Below are 17,807 nucleotides of genomic sequence, written 5' to 3' on the forward strand. Positions count from 1 at the left end.
ATAACTGTTGTTGCTCTGTAGTTTGTTGTTTATATTGCATGATTACCTGATGCTTTACAATGTTTCATAGAGGAGGGAAAAGAAAAAGGGTAAGATGAAATGCTTAGGAGCAAATAGGAACTTGAAGTTATAGTTTGGAAGAAACTTTGAGAATGTTAATGTAAGGACAACACACAGCCAGTCAAGTCATTCTTCAAGCCCAAAGCACTCAGCTCGGTTTTAAACATTTGTGGTTGAGCAGTGTTGGTGGTTCTGTAACCACTTGCAAGTCAGACGTGGGGTGGGCTGGTTGACCCTGATTGTCTGAAAGGGCCCAAAGACAACTGCCAAGGAATCTGGAAGGTTTGGGCAAAGGCTTTTAACGGCGTACTGGCTGCTGAAGGCAAAACCATCTCTGAGCACAGGCAGCAAGGGGAAATATTCAAGGTGCGTTGGTAGGTGGGTGTTGTACTTTATGGAAGAGGGGCTATGTTTGAGGGCTATCAGACGATGGCCCTGCATTGAAGAGCCTCCTCTATTTGAAAGGCTCAGATCAGTTCAGTTCTGATTTAAAGCTGAGGAGCCCTAAGAAAGAGCTGAAAGGGCCCCTCAGTCGCTCATAGCAGGACAGCAGACTTCGGAAACGTGCAGGTCCCCTGACCGTGATCTTTCCCACCATGGTGAAAGGTATTGCATTTCTGCTTCCATTCAAGCAATCATTTCTAAACATGCATCTGTCGATTAGCACAGGTGGATTTTATGCAAATCTGTGTCCTAATCTGTCCTTTTTGGATAATGATGATGCAGAAGTTGGTACCGTCATTCAACGAACACATTGCAGGAGAGCCTCAGAGTCCCAGCAGAGTCTGGGGTTGGTCCTCTTTCAGAACATCCCTCTCTAGTCTCTCAAAGTCCAAACTCTATTGCAAACCTGGCTAAGTGGAGCAAGCCTGAAAGTTCACTCATCTGGGGAAGCATTCTTGCCTTATCTACAAAGCTGTCATATGCCACCACCACGGAAATTATAGCTTGGTGAGGTGCAGAGAAATCTCCCTTAGAACCCTTCAGACAACCCAGACCCAACTACAGTAAAATATACAGAGATCTTATCCACACAGCAAGCTCTGGCTGGTTGGACAGCCTTTTCCTCTTCCCAGCAAACACCAGGAAAGACCAGTTAAGCAAACAGAGTTGTGTCCTCTCTTTTTTTCCTGGTTGCTCAAATTAGTTTTTTGGATCTTGTCTGCTTCTCCAAGCACATTCCAAGCTCCTTGTTGTTTTCATGTCTATACCACCCAACGACCAGGCAGTTCAGAGCAGCTTCCAGGAAACCACAACAATACAGCCTGTAATAATGCAGCAAAGGTACTTCTTCTGTTATTGCTTCCATCAAATTTCTTTGCTCATTGAGCTCCATGGCTAGAGCAGGACAGACCATCCCTTTCAAGCGGAGCTTTGTTTGCTTAAGTGCTTTCTGCTGGCTTGAGAAGCGAGCAAGATGTACGGCAGAGGCAGACTTCTAAAGTCGCATTATAATGCACCCACGGCGAATGTTATTACAAGGTACATGAGATATCTCCGGAGGTGTCTGCATACATATGGGACTTAAATCCTAAAGTAGCATTGGCTTAGTCTGCAGGTGACCCAGGAGGGGCTTTTTGATTTGACGAGGGAGGGTGGGGCGAAGCAAAGCCATTCCTCAAAAGCAAGACGTTTGGTCCTGAACGCTTGCACCAGGGCTGGCAGCCCTGATTCTGCCGCATGCGGTGTGCAAAGGCTTCTTGTCAAAATATTGGGCGCTGTTGTTGTTTCCTGCACAACACCTACATGCTGTTCACCAGCTAATTCAATGGCAACGTCAGTATTAGGAGCTGCTCGGGAAGGGAATGAATGCAGAACAGCACGCGCCGTGGTCTCGTTGTGCAAATAAGTACTTCACCCGCATTTGGAACACTGTGTGCCGTTCGGGTCACTCAGTCTCAAAAGGCATTTCAGCAAGTCGGGCTGTGCCAGCGTTCGCTTGTGCATATTTTCAGTGTGAGCGCTGCTTTCCAGAGAGCCAAAATGGTTCCTAAAAGCCCATCTTTTCCCAGGTTTTTGGCATTGTTCTCCGCTCTTTATGGGCTTTGTTTCCTTGTCCTGATGCTACTTCCGTGCCACCTTCCCTCTCCGAAGCGAGTTACTGGAGCGATCCCAACCAATCAGGGAGCACGTGGAGAAAGCACTGGGATTACTGGGGGGAAATGCAGCTGTCTGGATGAAGGCAGGACTTCCTGCCCTGGACATGGGCGATCCTCCCCAGTCAAGCCCACACTGCTTCTCCTCGAAGCACACAGAGTACTTTCAAATCTTGCTAAACACTGTGTTTTGCAATGCCTATTTTAAACTGTCAATAGCGAGTGCTTTTACTGCTCAAAGGAGGCGATCCACAGTGCAGTTCTCTCCATCTCTAGTTAATTTGAAAGTGCTTGGCCAAGGGAGAGGAAGGGTCACGCCTGCACATCATGTGGCAGATTTTTTCTTTGAAAGAGGCAGAGCGCTTGCTGAGTGGCAAGGAGGCAGGCCTCAGTACACCCTTCCTGTTCTCTCGGCAAAGAACTTGCCAATTAACTAGAGAGATGGGGAGAGACTGCAGCAAACATGGCAGCCCCTGTCGCTTTGGGGCAGAGATATGTCCGAAACCTCTGCACACGCCTAAGCTGGCCTGTGCATGAATTCCTGATGGAGGTGGCCAGGAGTCAACCAGTTCTGAGAAGATTGGTTGTTCTTTCCAGCACTAGCAGTGTTTTCTTCACATCCCTCTCACTGTTCCCAAGGAGAAGGCTCTGACATGGTTAGGACTGGGAAGAGTCTACCTTCATATTCCACATGCTGGGGTCGTGGGACGTGGGACGTGAGAAGGAGGCATGAGGGATCCACTGCATTCCTCGTCATATTCAATACTTCACCAACTTGTGCAGATCTATGCTCCTGAAAATGCAAAATCAGCCAAAGTGCACACACACACACCCCATAACTCATGTTTCTGTGCTTTACTCCATGTGGGGATTTGCATCTTTTTGATCTGTGCTCTTTATTTTGTGTGTTGTTGCGCAGCTAAATTTGCACAAAAATGCACAGAATAAGCAAATCAATCTACAAGCCCCTGGGACCTGGGGAAGTCACTCCACTGCGGAATCCGTGGGGCAGACTCAAGAAATCCAGCCCTGGACAGATTTCTCCTGTATCTCTAACACAAGAGGCACAGAATTCTGTGCTTCTCTTAGGATAGAGAAAGGCTAAAAGGCAGGGGTGCTGCCATGAGATCGGGGGGCGGGGGGGGGGGGGGGAGGCAGCCCCATTCATTGGCTGCATCTTCGCCCCTTTTCTCCTGACCAAGATTTTTTGCTACCCCACCGTGTCGTGGCTCAGCCCACACAGAATGCAGGGTTGTCAATGCTTCTTGGCCATAACAACCCTGGATGGAATATCTGAGTGCAGACACTCAGTGCTGCTATGGCTGCTCCTGATGACCCCAAAGTATAGAAATCGGGCCAGGGAACTCTACCTGCTCTCTTGCCCGTGCTGTGTTCAGAACCATGGGCGTTCTGGAGAGAGGAATCCTTATTATTATTATTATTATTATTATTATTATTATAACATTTCTCATCTTCATGCATCCCACTGAACTGCCACCAAGGGAAGTCCATCTGCCCCCGTTTCTCCAGCTGGCCTTCCTCTGCAGAATTGCTGCTGCAGCCACTTTTGTGGGCATCCTTTGAGAACACAAGTACAAAGAAACATCTAGGCCATCACCTAGTCTTCCCTTCCAAAGCCTGGCTTGCTGCCATATTGCCTGAAGCACTATCTCTTGGCAGACAAACCTGCCCTGAGCCTCAGAGGCCCTTCTCCAGGTTCCCCCTGTCAAACGAAGTGATGAAGTGATGTGGATGGCTGCTTATGAGAGGGTCTTTTCCGTGGTAGCCCCCAGTTATGGCTCCACAAAGGCACTCACCTGCTGATGACACCGAGATCTTTTTGGTAGCAGGTGAAGACACTGTTGTTTTTCCAAGCATCCATTGTTTCAAAATCTGTTGACTCTGTATTTTAAATCTTGATACTATTATTATTCTCTATGTTGGTTTTATACTGTTGTTTTAACATTTTAAAGGGCCCAGAAGGTATAGGAGCCTTTGGACTCCCAGTTCCAAGGTCAGGAAGGAGTGCCACCCTCAGAGCTGAGCATCTGTGCTTGGGTGCCCTTGCTCACGCGGCAAGCATGGGAAGAAAGGCACCAGCTGCTCCTCTGAGTCTGTAGGACCAGGCCTGAAGAAGGGGGGATGAAGTACTCCGAGTGGGGAGGAAATGAGGTCCACCAGGATTTCTTGTTCTCCAGCTTTGTTCCTTCTGTCCTCCAAAGTACCAAAGCCAGAAGGCCAAAAACATCCACCTAATTCAGTGATTCCCACCCTGGGGCACATGTACCCCCAGGGGCACGAACCAGGGCATTGAGGAGTAGCGAAAACCATTGAAAATGGCAGCAAAGGGTGCATGCATCAACAGTGCAAGACGGGATACACGTCAAAAGTTGTGAAATTAATTGAACGCGATGAGGAATGGCAGAGTGGGTTTTCTTCGGCACAGTGAGCCGCGTTCCGTGAGTGAACTCTTCCGGGTATCCTCTACGTCGCTTCTCTTGGTCATTGTTTGAATTTTAAATTAATTTTGCAATTTGTGTTTTATCAGACACAGATAATCCCACCAGTGCGCTACTTATGGACAGTTGCGACATATAAATTTGAAATAACCGCAACTATATTAATTGCAAACATTTTGCTACTAGGAAGGGTGCAATTTGTGGAAACGGGCTGCCAAGGTGCAGAAGGTTGGGGACCACTGACCAAGCTGATCTGCTGGATGACGGAAGGAGCTGACAGCCACCTTCCGCCGCCATGCCTGGGATGCCCAGAATCCTGTGCATTCAAAGGCTTGCGTTGGACCACACTCTAACAGATCTGTTCCTCCCGGCCCAGGGCTTCCAGCACTTAGCTTTTCCACTTAGCTCAGTCTTTCTTTGAGCACTTAGCTTAATCTTACTTTCAGCCTCTGCATCCTCAGGCGAGTTCGGGGTGCTGCACCAGGGTCGCTGCATCTTTTCCCCTGGCAGGCTTCTCATCTTTAATCGTTGCATTTCAGGAAGGTATACAACTACCCTCTCCATGCGGAGAATGGTGGCTTCAATTCGGGTGACACCTCGTCCAGGAATGCCTTCCTGAACAGGAGGGAAACAACTGGAGAATTAAACCGTCAAACTTGGAGAAAGTAGAACTGACCAGTCCCTCAATCCCTGGATGGGGAGGTGAATATGGGAATATTTTCAGAATGGCAAATGCTGTACTGAATATCACTTTTCCTATTTGCACTGGGTAACTTTCCCAAGAGTTCATGGGAAGAGGTGATACCCCAGAAAAATTGTATTATAAGGCCTTGGTCCCTTTATCCTTCTGTGGACAGTAATCAGAGGAGGAGGTGTTTCCTTGAACTATCTTTGAGTACTGCTGAACCAATTTTTATGACGGGTCCTGTCAGTTTGGGTTTCTCTCTCCATCTTAAATTAGGTCCATCCCATTTCCATGTTAGTTTGAGACTTTTTAAAGCTAGTTCATAGCATTTTGTGTGTGTTTCTCTTAATACACACAGTTTGGTACACAATTTAGCCTAACATATACATTTTGCAAGCAATTTTCCATGATGCAGTGCCTGTTATTTTCACTGATAAATGCATTTTGTGCAGACTTTTCTTAATATACATTTTGTAGGTTTTAATTTTTAAAAACTAGAACATTCATGTGTTGAAGGATAACTGAACTCTGGTTGGTGTATTGGTTAGAAAGGGCAAAATTACAAAATGTTCATTAGAATGTAAATGACACAATTCTTTCCCCAGCTCTAAAATTGCCCTCTTCACTGAACACACTAACAAACCAATCTTTTTTTTTTTTTTTTTTGCTTTGGCATTTTTCACATCTGTTCCCAGTCCATATTCACCCAGCCTCCTTCTGCTCTGACTTTTTTTTTTAACTTGAAAGATCCTTTTTTTTTTTTCTGCTTTCTCGCTATCACCTGATGTGCATGGATATGAACATTAAAAGCCCCTTTCTCAAATGTTCTCACTGATGTTGCATATAAATTACCCGGCATTTAAAAAAATGTGGCATTAAAATGCTCTTTCTAAGAGTGGCATTTTTTAAGTGGGACGTTTCAAGGAAGAGACAGAGAAGGGGATTTCCATTTCCACCGTTGCCACAATAAATAGGAGGGCCGCTTTAAAAGGAGCGTCGAAATGTTCTCGAGGCAGGCCGGCTTCTGCGACGTGCGCACTGGCTGTTTGTTCTCCGCTACGAAGCCCTCCTGGCATTTGAACTGCTCCAGTCCGAGACCGGTGCAGCCCGCTCAGTCCCCAATGCAAAGCTCCCCACAGCTTGCTGCAGGCACGGAGGAGGCCCCTCTCTCGGCCAGGAGCATGCTGTGCGCTGCCCACATGGGGTGCGATGCGCCTGCCTCCTCCCCGCTGCTGCAAAAGCGCAGCCACTGCCTTTTGACCCCACTGTCTAGATCAGCCTCTGTCCAGACGTGTCGAACCACACATGCGCCCTGTGGCTGAGCTGAATGGCAGTGCTGGGTGTTCCAGTCAAAGGCATTTTGGGGCAGCGGGTTGGGGAAGGCTGAGCCATTGTATCTTTGCCACCCAAATCTGAATATCTGTCCGAAGCAGGGGTGCTCAGTCTTTCGGCTCCAAGTGCCTTATGCATTGGCAGGGGGGCGGGGTGCAGAACCCCCCTGCCCCAACACACACACACACACACTCCATCCCAGTGATCTTACTGCAGGTAAGATTGCTCAAATGTGTGCCAAGGGGCTTCAGTTTAACTGCCAAAATCCTGATTTGGCTAATCGCGCAGGACAGCTATGAGAAAAGTGCAAGTCAGACGCAGCGGCTGCGCCAGCCATTCGGAAGCCGCATGCTTGGGGGAGTTCATCCGATACCATCCAGGTGCTTTCACGGGTGCCCGTTTGTGGATCTTCCAAAAGGGTCAGACGCATGCTTTCAAAGCATTGCTGAATAATGCGCTGAGTCTCTGCCCTGACCGAGCACGTAGGATCCTGAAGGAATGGAGCTGGCTTTGTTTAGGGGACCTGCCTGAATTTCTGCATGTGTGTTGCTGGGTCAGGCGTTCCTAAGGAGTCTGAAGGAGAGAGTGGTTATTGGATGGAAACCACAAAACACGGGGCAAGCTGGGTGCCTGTGTGTCCATGTCTCCTTCCCTGCTGCCGTCCAGGAAAGAGGGTTGTCAACGCGCACTAAGAAGTGCCAACCACCCCAAGGGGGTTTTAGATTTCAGAGCGAATTTGCCTCCTCATTATGCCGTATTGCTTCTGTCTCTTTGATTCGGGATGACACACATTTTGTGTCAGGTTTTCGCTTCTCATACCACAGGAAGGAGGGACTTGATATCGGGGCGACAGGTTGGCAGCGGCAAAGTCGCTCTGTGAGTCATCAGATTCCACGCTGGGAAGCTCTTTGGGTAGCTGTCTCTTCAGACGCTGGCCTGCACGCAAGATTTTCCTGTTCTCAGCAGACGTAGCAAGAAACGGAAACGGCCATGCAGGAAGCAGACGGACTGGTCTGGCCTGCAGGCCTCTGCAGTTTGCTCAGGAGAAGGTCCCATTTCCCATTGGAGCCAAGAACCCTCCTTCTGCATGGATGTCCCTTGCCATTCCTTGTAGGTTCTCCATGGGCTTTTGGGGGACAAACTCAGGGGGCTGAGAAATACTACGCTTTGCAAGATCATTGATGCACAAGATACAGAGAGAGAAACACCGTCATTAAATTGCGCATTCCAGAGTGACCCATACGTTAGTTTTATAAAATGCCCTGGCTTTTCCTACAGAACTGGAGGCCTGTCTGCTTCCTCGTTACTCCTCCTAAAATATAAGCAGAGAAAGCCGCCCATCTCAAGGTGTGTGCCCTGTTCTCAACCAGTGGCCCAGTCCCCATCTTTTGCCACTTAATCTTGGTCCCTTTCATAGCCAAGTTTTTAAAAGTCAAGTGCAAATTGGCCCACTGCTACATTTCTGTACATCCAAGGGAGGGGGGGCTTGATTGGCCGTTCTTCCCTCTCCTTGTTATTTCATCCCAATTTGACTCTCCGACCACCTTCTGTCTTCAATAAAAGGCAAGATGCAAAGCGTGTCCCTTAATCTCCAAACCAGCAGCTCACTGCTGAGAAAATGATATAGAGGTAACTTCCAGCATCATACACTTTCTTTTCCATTTATATGCAAATACCGACCTTTCACCCAGGCTGTCTCGAAGAAGTATTTCCTTAAAAATGCAAATGGCATGTTTCTGGCAGTTGCTCCGGCTGAGGCTTTCTTATGGTATTATTACTATTATTATGTCTTTTAACCTTGCCGGGGCTGGAAAAACAACTGCCAAACAACGCCCTAGCAGCTATTTATTTTCCCATCCTAAATCCCAGGCTGACCAATTAGGTGATGGGGGAGTTGCAGAAACAATGCGGGGCATGGTGAACCTGGAGGGCACTCACCCGGCGGTTGTGCAGCACAGGTGAAAGGCCAGCGGTGGAATGGGAAGAGGCGCTGGGGCGAATGAGCCCAACAGACAGGTAGCCCCATCCTCCATCGCCGTGCTTTTCATGCAATGATTCCTCCCGCTCCTGCGATTCAACAGCCAGAGGCTCTGCAGAAATGTTGGACTGCAGCTTACCTTGCTCCCAGCTAACATGGGTGTTTGCCAGGATGGGAGCTGGCGCCCGATGTACCTGGAGGGCACCGGGTTGGAGGACGCTGCGGTGCACATGGCTTTGCCGGCAGCTGGCTGAATGGACAAAACCTTGGCTCAGTTCCAAATCCCCTCAAAGGCGCCAAGAGGAAGGAATCCTGTTGGAATTGCCGAAATTCTGAGGTGAAAGACACTCCCTTTCATGGGGCTCTGGAACACCCATGGCCAAAACAAAAGCATTCTTTTAAATCCCCCCACCGGGGGTTTTTATGTGGCGGGGGCCCAGTTCATATCTTAAAAACCCCCAATTCCACATGTTAGATACCAGTCTAGATCACAGAAACATAGAAACTGAGCAAGTCAGAAGGGGCCTCCCAAGCCATGTAGTCTGACCCCTGGCTCCAGCTGGCTCCACTCATGACATGCCCACCATGTGCATGTCTAGCCTATCCTTGAACACCCACACTGATGGGGCCTCTACCACCTCTCATGGAAGCCCATTCCACACCCTGGGGGTCCTAACTGTCAGGAAGTGCTTCCTGGCATCCAGATGGGACCTTGGTTCCCTGAGCTTTGCTCCGTTGGAGCACATCCTGCCCTCCTCTGCAGGGGAGAACAGGTCTCTACCCACCTCCATGTGACACCCCCTCACATACCTGTATGTCGCCAACAGATCCCCTCCGAGTCTCCTCTTCTCCAGGCTGAAGAGACCCAGCTCCCTCAGCCTTGCCTCATACGGCATCCCCTGCAAACCGGCCACCAACCTTGTGGACCTTCGCTGCACTGACTCTAACCTGCCCATGCAACTAATTTTTTAAAAGATGTAGCTCCTCAATACAGATTCAAAGTAATGGCTCTTTCAGATCTCAGATCAGGGTGCCGACTATCTGGGGAAGGCCGGGCTCCTCCTCCTTTCTCTTCTTGCCTTGGCCATGTCTCCTGCTCCCAACCCATCACCCACAGCTACTTCTTGAAAGCACTCCCTCTTTGTTCAGCGACAGGATGGGACTGCTCTCCTCCCCTAGTGTCCTCTACTAGCAGGCCATGTACTCATCCCACTGCCCTCCTTTCCTTTGTCCTGGTGCCTGCAGAGTTGACCCCCGTTATGCCCAGCTGTCAGTGGAAAACACCTTGAAGGCGTGTTTCACTCCTCGGTGAAGTTCTGGCCCACCTGAAGCAGCAGCTTCCTCTCCACCCCTCTTTCTTCTCTTGATTAGGAGAGGGAAGCAAAAACAGGGCTTGTGTATCGAGCCTGAGCCACCCTCGAGCTTCCATGCAGGCCACCGAAGAAGGAGCCAGCAGGAAGGGGCAGGCAAACCCTTCCCGGGAACGCCGGGCCTTTCTCTAGGGTCCTGTGCAAGCTGCATGCTATGCATAGTTCTGGCTCGGCTGCTCCGGGAGAAGGGCCTCGTGTCCGGTGTCCAGCGATGGGAAATTCCATCCGGCCATTGTTCTGTGGCCCTGCCCACCAGGGATGTGCCAGGAATACATTTTGCAGGTGGGAATCCATTGGATTCCCTGGGCTCAGCTCCTCAGACTCTGGTCCACTTTGTCTCGGAGTGCACATGTCCTGCATCTGTGGGGCACTCACCTGGAACTGCGCCCCACATGCTGCACGAGCCGTGTGCCCCTGATGCACCACTCACAGCAGCCTCCGCTTGTGCTTCAGAAGGTTGCCGGTTGTGCAGGCGCTGCCCCACAAGCATCCGTGGACGTCTTCTTGGCTCGGCTTGCTTCCCAAGACCAGGCTGAGCGCAAGAGGAAGTCCATGAAGCCTGGAGGGACAGATCACACTTACTGTCCACATCAGTGCAAGCATACCTTTGAAGCTATAAGGCCGGGGAGCCAAACATCCAGCCAGGAAACAGACCCCTTCCCCTGGTCCCACCTGCTTTTGGGGGACAGGACAATGACAACAGTGATGATACCAGCTTTTTAAAAAATGATTTGCATCCACGAATAGCCTCTCCAAGGTGCAGCGTGAGCACGTTGAAGACACTTTTGATGGCGGGCAAAATGGGGGTCCTCAAAAGCCAGCTGTCAAACTGGAGATGGTGATCTCCATCCAGGGGAAAGAGGCACGAAGGGACAAAAGGTGTGTCGAGCCAGAAATGTGCTGCGATTCAGCGGGGGGCAGGTGGGTGTTCCGTGACGTTCCCTGAAAAACGCACCGTGAGAATAAGAGGCAGGGGATGCAGACCACAGTGAGACCGATCAGCTGTCGGCCACGTTGTGGCTTCTCGCTTCCTGCTGGGGCACGTTGCATCATGTGAACTCACCCGGTGTGTTATTGCTGGATCGCCCCTTTTGCGTGTTTTCTGTACCAAACGCTGCCATGCTTAATTGCCCTTTGTTTGTTTAATCTCTTTCCCGCTCTCCTTCAGGGGAAAAAAGACCTACATCCATTGTTTCTGTCCCACGTGAATATTATTTACTTAAGCAAAGCATTGAGTGATGCCTGGAAAATTTAGCTCTTGAAGCGTGCATTTAATTTAAACCCTAATACAGAATGTTAAACTGTATATTGCACCACTAATAGCTAATCATTAAAACCTATTAATTGAGGTTTAACTGCTGTGTAATAGAGATAAATGATGCTCCCTCCGTCAGTAAATATGATGTAATATCTGACTGGAATAAAAGTGATGCCAGCCACAGTCTATAAATAAGGAAAAGCAGGCATAATTTCTTAGGAAGAGGCTGCTAACAAAACAAACATGCCCCAGACATTGCTGAAAGCCAGTAGGATGGCTATGTATCTAGATTTTGGTTACATTTCTATCCTGCCAAATAGCCAAAGCTCTCTGGGTAGTTCACACCAATCAAAGCTATAAAACTCAACATGATGGAATACATTTTAGAAGTTTAGAAGTACAATATAAAATTTTAAAAATAGTAACCCAGTAGAACTGGGTAAAAGCACAAAGATTTAAAATATGGTACCAGATTCAATGCCGGAGGAGACTTCTGCGAGTCCCTTGGACTGCAAGGCGATCAAACCGGTCAGTCCTAGAGGAGATCAACCCTGACTGCTCTTTAGAAGGCCAGATCCTGAAGATGAAGCTCAAATACTTTGGCCACCTAATGAGAAGGAAGGACTCCCTGGAGAAGACCCTGATGCTGGGAGCAATAGATGGCAAAAGAAGGAGGGGACGGCAGAGGATGAGGTGGCTGGAAGGAGTCACTGAGGCAGTTGGTGTGAACTTAAGTGGACTCCGGGGGCTGGTGGAGGACAGGAAGGCCTGGAGGAATGTTGTCCATGGGGCCGCAATGGGTCGGATGCGACTTTGCGACTAAACAATGAACCAAATTCAAAAGAGATCCCCATTGGCCCCACAATTCCCTTTGCATTGTTTCCCTTTCCTTTTGAAAACATATTCTAACATAGGCTCAGAACTGTATCATTTTCCCAAGCGATCCTCATCCCCACCCTGAGCCCCGGTTTCAATTCCTCCACTGTCTAAGGAACTGTGCAGGCCAATGAGGAAGAAGCCGGTGGTGTTGGCGGGGAGTGGTGCATCTTGGGATTGAGTTGCAGTCGCAGTGGCTGATGGGATGCATGTTCCCAGCCAGAGGTTGGCTGGGGAGGAGGATGCAATCCATGCTAACATAGATACCACCAGACTGTCTGTTGTTTAGATAGTGGAAGAACCCTGTGAACTTTGACAACCATGCAGGTTGCTTGTTACATTGTGTGAAGCCAGCGATAGCGGATGCTCCAGAGATTTCAATCCTGGCATGGAACCAGGAGGCTGCATGGAGGAACGTGGTCTTTGGCTTGTGGTCTTGCAGGACTGCCTTCATCTGTGTGCTATTTTGCCACCAGGCAGCTGGAGAACGTGGCTCATGGGTGTCTCTTTTCTTTAGAAAATAATCAAAATGTTTCCGTCCTGCTGTTGTGCTCAGAGGTGATGCAGCTGCTCAGAGCATCCCTTTGCTTCAATCCTGGCCAGTCCACGATTGTGATGGTACAGGAAGAAGTGGCAGGGTGGGCAGCCGGCGGTGCAGCTCAGTTCCAGGGACAACTGGCCGTACCAGGACATGCTGCAAAGCTGAGCAACACAGCAGGATAAGCAAGCCCCGTTGTGGCCAGTGACTGGTGGTGGAGTCACCTTAGAAGTTCCACAGGGAGAGTAAAATGAGGTCCAGTCCTGATGAGCAAATGCCAGAGGGAGCGCACTGCTCGAGGTTGCTGCTCTGGGGTCTAATGCGCCTTAGAGGTAATTAGAGAGCGCTCACAGAATCCCAGGATCTTGGCCCCTACATGCTCCACCTTGGACAGCGAATCCCTTGCAGTTGTCTGGTGGCCTTAAAGACCACGCCGACCTCCAGAAATTCTGCTCTTGCTAAAAGGTGGGGTGCAGATCAGAAGGGGCGCCTGATGGTTGTTGGAGTGGAGCTTCCAGCAGGCCAAGGAAGTATGGTCAGTGGTGAAGGATGATGGGAGTTGCTGTCCAACAGCACTGGGAGGGCCACCTCAAGGATCTTTCACCTGGACTGAATTGGACTGCTGGCCTGCCAGTGCAAAGTTGGAGAGGAGAGGAGAGGAGAGGAGAGGAGAGGAGAGGAGAGGAGAGGAGAGGAGAGACCCCGTGACAATCCACCCAGGCTGAAGACCGGGACTCCTAGAGCGATTGCTTGAGGGTACTTGCGAGGTTCTGCCATCGGCCTCTGTCAGCTGCGGCCCTCGTTGCTGATGCTCTCTCTTTCTCTTCCGTCCTCAGAAAATGAGTACCGAGGCAAACTGCTGAGTCAAAGGTGGACCCGTGGAGAAAAGATCAGCAGTTGCGAGACAGCAAAAAGCCTCCACAGCGGGCACATCAAGGTGAGAACGCAAATCGTCCTCAGAAAAGAGCTGTACTAGACCCAGCCGAGCTGGTGCATCACCAGAACCAGGAGGCCGAAGTGCATTATCATTAATGTATTAATTAATTTCATTTCTATGCCACACTTAGTAAAAGCTCTCTGGGCAGTTTACAACAAAGGATAAAAGCAGTAAGTGCGGCATTTACATATGTAAATGTATACACACGGGTACACATTTAGAAATGGTAGCTATAATTGAAATAGAAGTGCAATCTATCTCACCACAGTGTGGAAGGTGAGCTTTGCACCTGTTGCTCTGGGGCTAAGCACCGACGGGATGGCTCTCCTAGCGTCTGCTTCTTTGACTCCAAACCAGGAGTTGACGGGACCCCTCTGAAGGGAGGCTTTTCCTCTGCAAACTAGGACGTCTGCCCATCGTACTGGTCAAAACATAGCCACACGTGTCCCACACAGCTCTGCATGACCAGAGGCTGGGATTCTGGCCATTAGCTTAGCAGGTTATCAAAACCAGGGGAATAACAGTCTGCAGGTCTCTGGGTGCCAGACTCTTGTCTGGATCATTGTAGGAAATTTGGAAGCTCCACCCTTGGAAAAGTCCCCGGGGTCTGAACTGCAGCTCTGAATTCAGGGATGTGTTCACAGCTGCTGCTGTTCTTTCTGAATTGCAAGGGTAATTTCGGAGCCAGCATTGGGTGGTGGGTTTTCAGGGGATGGGGAGGAGAAGTGAAGCTCCGCCAGGATATAGGGTTCCTCCTCCTCATGAGCAAGCCTACAGCACTTAAACAACCACAATCAACTGATGAGTGAGTTGTAGACCATCCTTGCCTCCGTGCTCCTCCCATCATCCTCCAGTGCATGCCCATCATCCTCCAGTTCAGAGAATGGGCAGCCATATTGGATGGTGCCCACAAGGGCTTTGTCCAGGGCCGTATGTGTCTAAATTCCAGCTACTGGGGAAGGTTGCTACCTTGGTGCCCGTGAGCATATCTGGCTGGATGCTTTTGAAATCAATGCACGGCCTGAGCACATGGGTGAGGGTCATTTTATTTATTTATCTTATTTATTAAAACATTTCTATGCCGCCCCATTCGCCAAAGCCTCGGGGCAGCCCACAACATTAAGCTAAAATACAAACATTGAGTTAAAACATTCACTTAACATAACATTAAGCTAAAATGTTTGTAAAATACAAACATTAAGTTAAAATACAAAAAATAACAATATAAAATAAGTTTCACACACAGCCCCGCATCCATACTCCTTCTCCATCCACCCCCACCCAAATGTCCCAAAATTCCATAGAAGCAGACAGGCGCCGCGATCTAACCTTGGCCCTTCAGGTGTTTCGACCTCAGTTCCCATGATTTCCAGCCAGCATAGCCATAGGCCAAGCAGCCTGGGTACCATGGGCCTTGTAGTCTGACACATCCAGGGGGCACCAGGCTGTGCAACATTGTCATGCACATTTATCTAGGAGTAAGTCCTGCAGAGCTCAGTAGGGCCACTCTCAAGACACACGCACTGGAAGTTCTTCCTTAACCCCCATTAAACTGGCAGTGCTTGAGCACTGGTGCCCAGTCCTCCCTTCCATCGGGGTGGGGAACCTACAGCCCCGAGGGCATTGGCAGCTAACTCTCTGCAGGCAACCAGCCCAGATTTCTGGAAAAAGCATGTTGCCTTTGCCCAGCTGTATGGGGTGGGAAGGGAGAGGGAGAGCAGGTGACAGGAAACGGAAAGGCGAGCAGAGGAAGGGGCAGCAGGGGAGGGGAGGCCCCGCCTACTTTTGGTTCTGGCCCCACCCACCATGGACTTTGGCCCCGCCCACTGCCAGTGTGCAGTCCTCATCGGATGGCCTCTGAAGAAATGTGTGACCCACGACAGAAATTAGTTACTCCGCTTCTGCCCTGCATATTCTTGGATCATGAATCATGCCTGGTTTTGTTTTGTTTTTTTTTGGCATTCATAAAAATCACATACTTAAATGCATATTTAAAGAAAAGCAATGTGATTTTTGCATTGCTGTAGACCAAGGGATGGGCGCAGAATCTCTTTTGTGTGGAAAGTCCACCAGATTCCCTGGTTTTGGCTTCCCAGATTCTGGCCCACTTTGCAGCAGCCCGGTCTGAGTTCCTGGTTTATTTTACCTTGTATAAACAGCGGCAGCAGTCTATATGTTTCATTTCTCACCATATCACCAAAATACTCCCATTTTCTGCAATTTCTATGTTTTATAATTCCTCATTACAGGAAGGATATAGCCACGTTAGAGTCAGTGCAGTGTAGGGCCACAAGTTTGCAGGGGATGGGGTAAGAGGCGAGACTGAGGGAACTGGGTCTCTTCAGCCTGGAGAAGAGGAGACTCAGAGGGGATCTGTTGGCGACATACAGGTATGTGAGGGGGTGTCACATGGAGGTGGGTAGGGACCTATTTATTCCAACGGAGCAAAGCTCAGGGAACCAAGGTTCCATTTAGATGCCAGGAAGCACTTCCTGACAATCAGGACCCCGAGGGTATAAAATGGGCTTCCACGAGAGGTGGTTGAGGCCCCATCAGTGAGGGTGTTCAAGGATAGGCTGGACATGCACTTGGAGGGCATGTCATGAGCAGAGCTGGCTGGAGCCTGGGGTCAGACTAGATGGCCCTGGAGTCCCCTTCTGACTCAGTTTCTGTTTCTATGCATTCTCTTCACTCTCTTGGGCCATGAAATTTGTGACATCCTGCTATAAAGCCACATGTCTATCTTTTTCATGGCAGTCTGTGTTAAGCACAATTCCATGCCATACAGTAGCACTGAAAATGCCTAAAATACACAGTACATATTATCAGGACTATTTTTAAGTTTTTTTTGTTACATGTTACATTTCCCATCTTAAAAAGCTACTCTGAGCCTTCCTTATTTATTTATTTATTTATTAAAACATTTTTATGCCGCCCCATTCGCCGAAGCCTCGGGGCGGCTTACAACATAGATAAAACAAGTTAAAATCCATATAAAATAATCTTAATTAAAACACACATTATAAAATAAGCCGCCCTGGCCAGATAAAATTCAATTGTATTTAGCATTTAAAATGTTGCTTAAATAAAAAGGTCTTAGCCTGGCGCCGAAAAACAAATAACGACGGCGCCAGGCGGACCTCTCTGGGGAGCGCATTCCATAACTTAGGCGCCACCGCTGAGAAAGCCCTTCTCCGAGTAGCCACCCTCCTAATTTCTCTCACGGAGGGCTCCCGGAGAAGGGCCTCTCCCGCCGATCTCAGGGGGCGACTGGGCAAATATGGATGTAAGCGCTCCTTCAGGTAACCAGGACCCAAGCCGTTTAGGGCTTTATAGGTCATTACCAACACCTTGAATTGGGCCCGGACTTCAATGGGGAGCCAGTGAAGCTGACGGAGAACTGGCGTCATGTGAACATAACGTCCAGTCCCTGTCAGCAGCCTGGCAGCTCTATTCTGAACCAATTGAAGTATCCGGACCGTCTTCAAGGGTAGCCCCACGTAGAGCGCGTTACAGAAGTCAAGACGGGAAGTCACCAGCGCATGAGTCACTGTTGCAAGGCAGTTGTACTCCAGGTAGGGGCGCAGCTGATGAATCAGCCGAAGCTGGAGGAAAGCGCTCCTCGCCGCTGTTGTCACCTGAGCTTCAAGTGAAAGCTCCGGGTCGAGGAGCACTCCCAAGCTGCGGACCTTGTCCCTAGGAGGGAGTGCAACCCCATTCAGGACAAGGTTCAGGTCACCTTCTCCGAAGCCCGAACCGCCAACCAACAGGACCTCCGTCTTGTCTGGATTGAGCTTCAGTTTATTGGCCCTCATCCAGCCCATTACCTCGGCCAGGCACCGGTTCAGTACAGCCACTGCCTCACCTGGATTGGTGGAAAACGAGAGGTAGAGCTGGGTATCATCAGCATACTGATGGGTCCGCAGCCCACACCTCCTGATGACCTCTCCCAGCGGTTTCATGTAGATATTGAACAGTAAAGGGGACAAAATGGAACCCTGCGGTACCCCATGGCAAAGCTGCCATGGCGCAGAGCCATAGTCCCCCAACACCACCTTCTGGAATCGGTCGTTGAGATAGGAGCGGAACCACCGCAAAGCGGTGCCTCCGACCCCCAATCCCGCCAGCCTATCCAGAAGGATACCATGGTCGATGGTATCGAAAGCCGCTGAGAGGTCCAGGAGAACCAACAGGGACGCACTCCCCCTGTCCTTCTCC

The 17,807-nt window shown here is 49.6% G+C and overlaps 1 protein-coding gene across 1 annotated transcript in view; it reads left to right on the forward strand.

Annotated features, from left to right (window-relative positions):
* Positions 1–12,971: 12,971 nt before the first annotated feature.
* The window catches only part of MYT1 (myelin transcription factor 1), a 98,209-nt gene continuing 93,373 nt past the window's right edge, over positions 12,972–17,807 (forward strand). The window contains exons 1-2 of the mRNA XM_044455149.1: positions 12,972–12,984; positions 13,489–13,589. Coding sequence (XP_044311084.1) covers positions 12,972–12,984; positions 13,489–13,589 — 114 coding nt within the window. The remainder of the gene's footprint in view (positions 12,985–13,488; positions 13,590–17,807) is intronic.

Source organism: Varanus komodoensis, unplaced genomic scaffold (assembly GCF_004798865.1).
Source record: "Varanus komodoensis strain SLA01 unplaced genomic scaffold, ASM479886v1 scaffold8, whole genome shotgun sequence".
Taxonomy (NCBI): Eukaryota; Metazoa; Chordata; class Lepidosauria; order Squamata; family Varanidae; genus Varanus; species Varanus komodoensis.